At 55.2% G+C, this 10,470-nt stretch overlaps 5 protein-coding genes across 5 annotated transcripts in view; 1 reads left to right on the forward strand and 4 right to left on the reverse strand.

Moving 5' to 3' along the window:
- The window catches only part of LAESUDRAFT_748651 (uncharacterized protein), a gene marked incomplete at its 3' end in the record, with an annotated part of 4,934 nt that extends 3,632 nt beyond the window's left edge, over nt 1-1,302 (reverse strand). The window contains exons 1-5 of the mRNA XM_040911527.1: nt 1,218-1,302; nt 932-969; nt 682-783; nt 526-641; nt 278-421 (exon numbers count right to left, since the gene is read on the reverse strand). Of these exons, the coding sequence (XP_040766820.1) occupies nt 278-421; nt 526-641; nt 682-783; nt 932-969; nt 1,218-1,296 (479 nt within the window). The 5' untranslated portion in view covers nt 1,297-1,302. The remainder of the gene's footprint in view (nt 1-277; nt 422-525; nt 642-681; nt 784-931; nt 970-1,217) is intronic.
- A 56-nt stretch (nt 1,303-1,358) lies between these two features.
- Nucleotides 1,359-3,050, reverse strand: LAESUDRAFT_811141 (uncharacterized protein; the record flags this gene model as incomplete). Its single annotated transcript, XM_040914291.1, has 3 exons — nt 1,359-2,440; nt 2,501-2,595; nt 2,689-3,050. The coding sequence occupies 3 exons, from the start codon at nt 3,048-3,050 to the stop codon at nt 1,359-1,361; spliced, it is 1,539 nt and encodes a 512-aa protein (XP_040766821.1).
- Nucleotides 3,051-3,362: 312 nt separating this feature from the next.
- On the reverse strand, nt 3,363-3,859 carry LAESUDRAFT_648182 (uncharacterized protein; the record flags this gene model as incomplete). Its single annotated transcript, XM_040904091.1, has 3 exons — nt 3,363-3,468; nt 3,523-3,650; nt 3,749-3,859. 3 exons carry the CDS (start codon nt 3,857-3,859, stop codon nt 3,363-3,365), a joined length of 345 nt encoding a protein of 114 aa, XP_040766822.1.
- Nucleotides 3,860-6,365: 2,506 nt separating this feature from the next.
- On the forward strand, nt 6,366-7,358 carry LAESUDRAFT_712639 (uncharacterized protein; the record flags this gene model as incomplete). The annotated part of the gene is made up of 1 exon (XM_040906917.1): nt 6,366-7,358. The coding sequence occupies one exon, from the start codon at nt 6,366-6,368 to the stop codon at nt 7,356-7,358; it is 993 nt and encodes a 330-aa protein (XP_040766823.1).
- A 1,882-nt stretch (nt 7,359-9,240) lies between these two features.
- Nucleotides 9,241-10,470, reverse strand: LAESUDRAFT_675693 (TRAPP I complex). Its single transcript, XM_040905604.1, has 4 exons — nt 10,433-10,470; nt 10,190-10,386; nt 10,012-10,136; nt 9,241-9,780 (listed from the first exon to the last, which is right to left on the reverse strand). The coding sequence occupies exons 2-4, from the start codon at nt 10,338-10,340 to the stop codon at nt 9,667-9,669; spliced, it is 390 nt and encodes a 129-aa protein (XP_040766824.1). The 5' UTR covers nt 10,341-10,386; nt 10,433-10,470; the 3' UTR covers nt 9,241-9,666.

Here is a 10,470-nt window from a genome sequence, read left to right on the forward strand (position 1 = left end):
CGTATAAGAGGAAGACAGGGTGAGAGTGGTGCCTCACCGGTGGAAATATGCTCAGCCACAGGCATCGCTGGTTCAGCCTCTGTCCCCCATAAATCCCGGCCAGTAAGAACCCCGGGTGCCCAAAAAGACGTGTCAATTAGGCCAAGTCTGGGGTGACGTCCTGTCACCGCCCGCGTCATCCGTTTAACCCCATCCCATCACAACCCCGATATGGCAGCCGTCCTTCCGGCCTCATCCACTGTGCTGCCCGGTGGCCCCTATGCAGCGCTCCCGACACCTCCGAAGAAGTCGCCGCCACCGCTTCCCTGCGCCGGGCAGTGGCACCCGTCGGCCTTGCAATGATCGACGCTGCCCGCTCACATCCGCCGCGAATTCGTGCACTATATCCTCCTGTGGCCTCAAGAAACGCGTTCTATCGTCGCTATACCAATCAACAGCAATCAATCGCGTTGACTCACCATCGCTTAATCGCTCCTGAGCCAGAGACATCTGCCGCAGCGAGCCGGCCATGTGCTACCAGCGTACCCGTTGTGTATGCGCTCCGTCCTCCTTTTCTCGCGATTCAAGTCTTTTGGTGCCCGGGCCAGGGCGAGGGTGCTATGCAGCCTTAGCCCAGCCAGCGCCCGCCGGGGGGTCCCTGCCTGCGAAAATTTGAGTAATCAGGCCACCGCAACGACTCACGCAACACATGAAACGCCGTTCGTCTCGCCAGTAAAGCGCGTATTGGCTACCAGTTGTGGTTGGGTGCTGCCACAGACGACTGTTGTGCCGGCGTCCATCTGCCTGAACGTTGGTGTTAGTGATATGACCCGGCCAGTATATACTAGCGCCCTCTAATCACCCCATCACTAGTGGCTGGAAGGCTAAAGCAGCACCTTCTCGGGGGCATTTAAACGAGGCTAGAACAGCTGCAGGGAATGAACAAGTCTACCTCGATCGAGATCTCCCTAGTAGCTTGCCCAAGCTGATCTACATACATAGTAGGTATAGATAGAACATCGATCCATTAGCCGACGTGATGTAGAGAGATTAAATACAAGTTCATCCTGAGATCCCCACTGGGTTCGACGGAACGCCCTGCCTCGAGCATTCCATAACGTCGAAGCGACCGAGGTCCACAGTAAGTTATCACGGATCAGAACAGAACAGAAGCAAGCAACAAGCGATAGGATAATAAATAACGGCACAGGTCCGCTTGTCTCTCGCCCAAACATCACCATCCACTTCATCCGCAACCATCCTCACCCGTGAACGGAACAAAGTGCTCAGTAGGTGATCCGCATGCACGCGGTTCATCCAGATCTTGAGCACATAGCAAACGCAATCAGCGTTAAACACCGCCATGCAACCTCACCACCTCACCCACCCCTCCACCCACCCACCTTCCTCGCCACCTCCTCATACACCGCCCGTGCCGCACCCGGCCTCCTAGGCAACGGCTTCTCCTCGCACGCCTCCTGATACACCTCCGCACATCGTCGGACGTGCAACCTCTCCGGACGCGCAGGCGATGGCGTAAGCGGCACGGGCGAGAGCGCATCGAGGTCCAGGTGCGGAGAGAGGTACTCGCTGTTATGTTGATGCTCGTTTGAATGCGGAGATAGTAGTTCAGCATCGTGACGGCGCCCACCCCGCGCCAGCGAGCTCAGGAACGGCGGCACGGGCGACGGCCCCGCATACCTCTCCAACACGTCCTCCTCCACTCCCGCATTCTCCTCCTTCCCCTCCACCTCCTTCGCCTTCCACCCCCACCCCCACCCCTCACTCTCCATCCTCCCGAGCACCGGCGGCACCGGCGACACCGCACTCCTGAACTCGCGCGCGCTCACTCTGCCTCGTCCCCTCCTCCCGAAAGGATTCGAGCTCCTGGTGGACCGCCGCACGCCCTGCTGTCTTCGCACCGACGCCACCGAGTAAAGCGATGCCGCGTCATTGTCCGTGTCTTTGCCCTCTAGACTTGAACGTGCATGCGCGTACCCGCTCCGAAAAGAGCCCGCAACGCTCGCCGGCGCCGCCGCAGTCGGTGTCGATGCCCTCGAGCTCCCCGCGTCTCCCATCCCCACGCCCAATCCCCACCGCCCACTCCTCAAGCTCCCAAACTCGCCCGCGTGCGCATCCTCCATCGTCGGTCGCCTTGATAGCGCCTCCCTCTCCCTTCCACGCTCAACACGCAGCCGTCTCCGCTCTCTCACGCACAGCGCGCCCGCAGCGAGGAGCACGGTGAGCACGAGCGCGAGTGGGACGGCGTACGCTGCGGTCGGCGCGGGCCGCGTGCTCAGTGCGGAGTTCGGGTCTGTGAGGGGATCGGTGGAGGAGGACGAGGTATTTTGGGAGAGGTTCGGGTAGGATGTTGGGGAGGATATTTTGGAGGAGGAGACGCCCAGAGGCGCGGCGGATGCAATCTTTGCAGGCGAGGACGCAGATGAGAGCAGGGCAGAGGCTGCGCAATTTCATCGTGCATGAGTCAGAGAATTGACAGAGAATAAGTGCGGATACGCACGTGTGAGCTGGAACGCAGGCGAGCACGCCGTCTTGCCTGAGGATGCCTGCATTCGGAGGACGAACTGAGAAGGCGAAGTCACGTTTGGGAGCGAGCTGCGCATATTTTCAGGCACAACAAAAATTCAAGCATGAAATCAGCACAGCGCTAGAAAGACGATCCCATAAGTGAACGACGGGGATGCTCACACTTGTATAAGGCACGACCCTCCGTCCGACTGGACGTCTGGGTACACGCTCGCGCCGCAGTTCTGCCCGGTGTCCAGCGCATCCTGCCCATCCGAATCCTGGTTTTTAGCCTCGAGCGCCGTCTGCGCTTCCGAGCTTGCGTCGCAGAGGCTGAACGCTGGCTCCGCCCACGACTCGTCCGTTTCTGGCTCGGCACTCCACTCGCCGACGATCGTGTCCCCCGAGGCGTACACGTCCCCTGCAGACGGGCTTGTCCATACCACGCTCGTTGCGCGGGCGAGGTGGAGGACGGAGAGGCCGATTGTAGTGAGAACGGGTGTGTGGGGGTTGGAGGAGGGTGGTGGTGAACGGTGGCGGCGCATTGTGTGAGTGGCCAAGGTTGCAGTGTAGTAACGAGTGAGTCTTTAACGAAGGAGAGGATGATGGTAGCGGGCCTGCCCTAGTAGTAGAGGATCGCCGTCTAGGCGAAGGAGGAAAGCGAATGGAGGCGAGGGATGGGAATGGACCGTGTTGGTGGTTGTGAGGATCATGCAGCGGCGATGCAATGGCACAGACAGTCAGATGCATGATTCCAGTCATTACTTTGAGAGCAGTCAGGAAACCGACCGCCGGTCGCATTCCCAACAATCGCATCTATCCTTCCTCCGGCTCATACCTCATTTCGCGCATCCCACTCACAAACCAGCGGGAGTCGACGCCGTCGAGTCCACCTCAAGCATGACGTGGTCCACTGCGGTCGATATCGACTCGACGTTCGCGGAAAACTCGAGCAGTTGCTGCCTGCATCTGCATCAGCGCACCATCTATGCACACAATCAAGCACGTCCAGCGCACCGCTTCCTGTCCCGGAGTCTCTCCAGCATGTCGATCACCTCGTCCTGCTCCTCCAGAGAGAGCTCGCCCCCGGGCAGCGCATTCGCTGCCTCCTTTGCCTGGCGCAGGCTTTCCTTGTATTCGTTGGTCTATTGCATCCCATATACCGTATAAATTAAAACCCATGTAGAGAATGAGAGAACAGCGAATCGGTGACGAGTTTTGGGACGGGATTGTCGAAACGCACCGCCTGCACGAGAGCCTGCCTCGTCTGTGGTGTCGGCGCGATCTCCGACTGCTGGATAAGCTCGAGAACGGTTATGAGCTTGAGAAGGAGGTTCTCGTATTGAGAAGACATATTGGCAGAGCCCCAGTAAGTATAATGCGCCGTTTGCGTAATGAACGTATGCGCACAGCGATACTTAGTATAGATTCGGCGAGCGGCTCAACGGGCGCTTCCTAAAACGCGTCGGTGGCTGCGCTGCTCTCACACGGGTGTCTCAATTCACTGGTTAGACCTTCACAGCTGGTTACAGTCTTATGTATTTAAAAAAAAAAGATAAATCGTTCGGATCACGCTATGGTGTTTTTTTTGTGCCGTACTCTCTTTTTTTTTCGGTACGACGTTCCTTTGCACAGAGTACAATAATACTCCGAACAAGTCCTGGCTTCGAGTACGGTCATGCCATTCACCGCTACCTTCACCTTCGGCCTACGGTCTGTCCACAGGCAAGATCGAGCCATCTTCTCTTCTCTCGTCCCCGCAGCGCCAGAGCAAGTCCCCCCTGCTCATGCCTTGCCTCTGCTGACGTTCCGTTAGTGGCATACACGGACAAGGCCATCAACGTGACCATCCCTGTCGAACTTCCTGCCACGGCGCATGTTGACAAAGCTTAAGGCCGTCGATGTGTCCATCCCGGACAAGGTCGCCTCAGTGAAGAACAGTGATCCAGCCATGGATGCTCCCATCCCGGACAAGTCTAGCACAGCACTCACCGCGCCCCTCACCCTGAGCCAACCAAGAGAGGGACGTATGCCTCCCGCGTTGCGAGGGGGCGGCCGTGACCAACCTCACGGTCCTTCAGCGACGCTGGTGTTCCCATCGCTTGGGACCCCATAGCCTACAAGACATTCCTTCGGACCGCGATATCGTCGCTGAAGAGAAAATGGTCCAACCTTTTACCCTGCGCGGATCTGTTGTCTCGTTGTGCGAATCTGACCGTCAATTATCCGATGGTGTACTCACTGCAGGAGATTTCAATGGAACGCATAGATTAAGCTGCTACGCAGCGTATAGCCAGGGAATCATGTGTCGGACATGGTTTACAAGGTGAATGCGACCGACTATTCGCCTGCCGTGAAACGCCTGCCGAGATCATGTTCTCTGCGATCCAGTTGTTGTGTTAAACCATCGTCTGCGACAGAGCTTCGCGTACTTAGTTGTTGAAACATCGTCCAGTCGGCCTTCCGCTTCTCGTCCCCGATCAGCTCGATTTAGGGCGAGCGGCATACGACTGGCACACGTCGCCTCGACAAGGCCAGCGTTGGACATGCGACGCGATTTCACAACCAGAAGCGCCAGCACGAAGACAGGGAGCAGCGACGTGAATCTTGCTGATGAAGGCCCCTAGACGCCTCAAAGGAGTAGTCCAAGACGACAGTAGTGGAGGGACCGTTCGCATGACACAACTCCATGAGTGCAACGTCGAGAGTCACCAGCAGTCTTCTCTCCATGATCATCAATTGACGGAGATATCTTCGGACTCCCAGGACCCTGAATTGTGTGAGATAGGTAGTGCTGGCCTAGCAAAACAACTGAGGATCGCATGTCCGACGCAGATATACTAGTATTGCCACGCAGGTGAGCGCTCAGGATGGCCATGACGACCGACGAGGGGGATGTGCGGCCCGTGCTGCTGGTTTGCAAGCGCCTGTCAGCCACGGCACGCCTGTGGCGTGAGAAAGTCTCACCGCGATAATTCGAGCTTCGTCCCCTTGGTCAGTGCGTCTCCTTTGCTCGGCTCGTCCTTATAGTATCCCGCTGGACGCCAGAATCGCCGACTCTCACCCAAGGTCTCCTTCATCGGCTGTACCAGACTGCTAGAACAGCTGGATCGCACAGTGTCCTAATGGCATCCGAGAATTGGAATCCCAATCCACTGCTGATGAACCTGGATTTTGAGGAGTTCCTGAAAACTGTGTCGTATAGAGTGAAACAAGAGTTGGCCCCTATGAGGTGGGCGTTATCAAATTTTCATCAGTTGGTCTCACTCTGACTCGTCTTGCTCCAGTGCACAGACGGTGAGCGATGCTGACCACTTTTCTGCTTTAAGCTAACCGCGATCCAAGGCATTACGAACAGAGAAATCATTCCGGAGCCTTATAGCTCTTCTTCGACAAGTTCAGAACTCGTTTCGTCCCGCGGTTCACCTGCCTCCTGAGATCTTAGGAGAGATATTCCAATATGCCTGCTCGTGGTGCTTCAGATATCATCTCGCTCAGCGTTGGACAGGTCTCAAGGAAATACTGCAATCTCTACGCAAAGTGTTGCACGTATGCCATCATTGGCGAATGGTTGCTCATGGTGTGCCTGCCCTCTGGAATTGTTTGGACAATTCTTATTCACCGGTTGATCACATCTTCCTCGAACGCAGTCACGCCGGTGACCTTGCTGTCAGAATCGGAATTAGCTATGAGGACGGAGACTTTGAGCATTTTTTGCAGTCTCATTCCTTACGCTTGCGCGAGTTGCGCATGTGTATCTATCTTGAGAAGCCTTCTCCTAACTTCTACATCAACTTACACGGCTTCGTCGGTTGGACCTGAGTACCCGTTTCACCAGATCAACACCTTCTTTTGCGACTATGTTATTCGCTGCGTGTTCATCGTCCTTGGAGCAAATGCGACTTGAAGGAGGCCTCGATGGGATCCCACATTACCGTTTCGACAACCTGTCATATTTACAACTCTTCAATGTCCGGGCATATGTAACAGAGTTCCTTGAACTACTGTCCAATTGTCCAAACCTGACCGATTTGCAGTTGTTCCATCCCAAAATATGTGAAGGCGGTGCAAATGACGATTACATCTTTTCGTTGCCCAATCTGCGCAGGTTACGCATCGAAATCCATCCGTCGGTTCTTGCTGCCTCCTTAATCTCAAAAATCCCCCTCAGCACCAGTGTAGCGACACAGATTTATGCCATCATGGATGATGTGCCGCAGGAATTCTTGGAAGCAATTTCCCAACTTCCGATCATGCAGGCAACAGCCACAGTGGCGATCAGTTCGAAAGTCATCATCGCAGTCACTGATGTCTCCGGTATTCGTGGCCCCTGTAGCCTCATGCAGGCGCTACCTATGCAGCAGATCCGCGAGCTATGGGTATATGGGCCAGAGAATCACTCACGCGTCGATCATTGCCCTACATTACTTCCATTTCTGGTGAAACTAGAAGTTCTGGTCCTCTGTGACACTCTTCAACTGGATCAAGTATTGGATGCCCTGGCACCTCCCGGCAACATCAAAAGCCGTCCTGTTTGCCCCAAATTGCACACTGTCCGCATCATCATGACGAAGAACCCATGGACCGCCCCTTCAGTCTTCCAGCGTGTGGCAGAACGCCAGCCGCAATTGCAATTGTCGCGATTTTCATGTCATTGGATACCAACATACTCCGATTTTTTCCGTACCTCGTATGAATCTGAATATGGCCATCTTTTCCCGACGACAGAGCTCGACGTGAAGCTGTTGGATCACGACGGTCTCGCTCGTATGAAAGTACCCGATGCCTGTTTAGCTGATGAAGACAATAATTGGCCCTCCATGTTGAGAGGTCCAACGCACACCCTACTATGAAGTCGATCAACGCCACTTAGCATGGTATCGTGGAAGCTCTTAATATGATCAGCCATGAAGTGCTGAAATCCCTCCTCTTTTTCCCAGGAATGGCAGCTGGACCATGCGGATGCTGCGACCCTACCTCAGTGTTCACCGTCATTCTAGTGCTCCTCGTCCTCGGTCCAACCAGATAGCAGCTCTTTCTGCATACTGCGTTCTCAGACATTCTCACCTGTTAAACACTGTACCAGAATCTGAACTGATGCTGTGGGAATCCCAAATCGCGATGCTTGGAATCAGCATACTACCACGACGGGCCCATTGATTACGTGGTTATAGGCTCCGGCCCGCAAATAAATGAAGGGTGAACGAACGGTCCGTCTTGATTAATTGGAGATGCAACTAATTGCTTTCATGCGCTGGTCGAGACATGTGCATTGGATGAGGGCCGCTGACTTGCAGCGGAAACGGCGGCGATCCCTTGCTGCAGTTGAATTAAGGTGACGTCAAGCCTATATGGCTTCTTTCGTCCGAGCTTTGCTACTGTTATACTTGACGTTTGTGGCCTAATGAAAGGCTGTGGTGTCACAATGGGGATGCTGTCTGTTGAATTACAGGCATACCCGCCTGCCTCCAAATTCAGCACAGACCAAATCCTGGACCTGTCTGGTGCAGTGGTAAAGTGATAATTGTGCCAGACAGGTATGCAATGTCGTATCGTCGATACTGGCACTAGCGGCACTGCTCGGCTAGCCACCTGGCACCTCTAGGGCGTCCCCTCTTTAGCCGCATTTTTATGTGGGGCGAGAAGTACACTGATTAAGGCCCCTTTCTCGTGCACTTTCTCTCACATTTCGAATGTACGCGTGAGCGTGAAATGGAAATGCGCTTCGGAGAGAAACCGCAAAGCAGTCGCTCATCTCTACCTTTATCTATCTCTCCCGGCGGCTGGAGCGACTGAAACTGGTGGATGACGTCGACACGCGGGCTCCATCTCCGGCGAGCACCTCTTCACTTTGACAGCTCGTTTTGTCCAGATAAGGCAATATTTACCTATATATATATGCAGCCAAGATCTGCAGGAAACTTGCGCGCGCCCGAGGGGGGAGGGGATCAGCGGTTTCTTCTGTACGTTTTCTGCCACGCTCCGTTATCCACTCATCTTGATTTGCACCGCGAGAGGCAGGATCGCGCCTTGTCCTTGACGCGCATAGAACTCGTTATGCACTCCCATGGCTCTTACACGGGCATTTGATACGCTCCCTGCAGGAACGTATGAAGATGATTCACTATGAGCAGCAGGTTATCAATGCGTTACAACGGTTACCATGCCCTTGGTATAGTAAGTACTGGCTTGAGGGCCGCTGACTTAGTTCGTCTTTACCACACACCGTGAAACAATTTGTCTCGAAGTCGATCAAGACGAGAAAGAACAACTAAAAGCGGTTAGAGCCCAGCAGCACTATCCGTTCCGACATTCGCTGAGCCCGAGCTTGAACGAGTTTTACCGGGAGATCGGCACATTTCGGAGAGGCTTTAAAGTTACTTATTCGGAGGCAGCAGAGCAAAGCACGAGAGCACGAGAGGACAACCGATTGACGTCATCAGATGTATCTAGCCTGACTCCGGGTGTGCATCGCGGTAACAGATCATGTTTGTCTCGTCTAGATAGACTTACTCCTTAATTGAAGAGAGGGACTCTGGTCAGGGAGAAGTTAGTGTTCTCGTCATGGTTCGCGTGCTGCACAGCACGACCTGTCAGTCAGTTACCTGCCAAATACCACATACCATTCGAACGAAATTCGATAAGACGAGCTTGCATCTTGCCGAATTGACGCGACAAGGAGAGTCGACGACTTACATCAATGCAGTCGATCGGGCGATCATGTATTCATGCGTCATGGTGCACCGATATCGATCCGAGCAATATTCACGCTCATCGTATGTGTCATAGCAGCGGCTGTCGTATCCCGGAATCCTGGGTCAGCTAATTCACTTTATCGATAGTAGGTCATATTTCAATTATAGTAGAGACGGACAGTCCCATTGCAACGAGATAAGCCGGCCAGCAGATGACGTTGAACACAGGACAGCGTAAGGGTCCCCAACGTGCTCAGCCCAAAGCCAACCCACCATCCTCTGGAATCGCTACCAGTGCGAGTCAGACCTGCGTCTCCACCGACACCGCAAGAGACTCTCCGCAGGACGAGCAGGCGGCGCAGGACCGTCCCAATGCGAGGCACGCGGCGACGGACGCTGACACCGACCCGCTCTACGCACCGCGCGCTATTATCCCTACCACCCAGACAACCCGGCTCCGGGTAGGTCACGTCTTGAGCGCCTCCTCACGGTCAAGCACGGACTGCTCGAGCTTGATGAGGATCGTCGTGCGCCCGGGGTACTGCTCCGTCGGCGTGTTATGCGCGGTGACGCGTGCTGGCTGCGAACAGGGCGTTGCGACGACGATTATGCGAGATGCGATTGTGATGCGAGAAGGAACAAGGAATTGGCGCAGGCCAGACGGTGTTGTTGGTGTGTGCGGGGTCCAGCCAGCGCGGCAGCCATTCAAGCGTAATTCCGATTCCGGGCGCGCGTTCACGAGATAAGATCGAGAAAGAACACGCAGTCAGTTTCATGCAAGGGTCCAGAATGGTTATTGGAAGAGACGCACGAAGCCCAGGCCGTCGAGGACGGCCTCGACGACGCCGGCGGTGAAGGAGGAGCAGCTGAGCTGGCTCATGTCGCGTGGGACGGAGATGTTGCGGGTGATGGGTGGGTCGTTGTCGATGATCATGTCTGCGTGCAAGTGAGTACATAAAAAAAAGAAGAGGGAGGGGGGAGGGACGGACACTCGTCGGCGTTCTCGACGCTCTTTTCGATGGCGTCGGCGGGCTTGCCAAAGACGGCGCGCCAGAGCTGGGTGTGGATGGACATGAGGGCGGGGAGGAAGCGGATCTCGCGCTTGGGAGCTTTGGAGCTGGACTCGTTGCGCCAGGACATGAGCTCGAGGACGCGCACGCCAACGCGGTAGCCGAGCGTGTTCAGTCTGCGCAATCAGCATCAGTGCAACGCAGACAGAGCTCGCAACTCACCGCCGCTCGAGATCATTGATGCCGCTGACGCGCTTCTG

This window comes from Laetiporus sulphureus (assembly GCF_001632365.1).
Source record: "Laetiporus sulphureus 93-53 unplaced genomic scaffold LAESUscaffold_9, whole genome shotgun sequence".
NCBI classification, from domain to species: Eukaryota; Fungi; Basidiomycota; class Agaricomycetes; order Polyporales; family Laetiporaceae; genus Laetiporus; species Laetiporus sulphureus.

Bases quoted from the DNA above. Each gene is read 5' to 3' on its own strand.
- LAESUDRAFT_675693 (XM_040905604.1), bottom strand. From the start codon at position 10,340: ATGTCCTGGCGCAACGAGTCCAGCTCCAAAGCTCCCAAGCGCGAGATC. The intron at 10,137-10,189 runs GTCCGTCCCTCC...ACTTGCACGCAG, and splicing joins CGTCGAGAACGCCGACGAGT to ACATGATCATCGACAACGAC. The intron at 9,781-10,011 runs GTGCGTCTCTTC...CCCTGTTCGCAG, and splicing joins TCCTCGACGGCCTGGGCTTC to CCAGCACGCGTCACCGCGCA.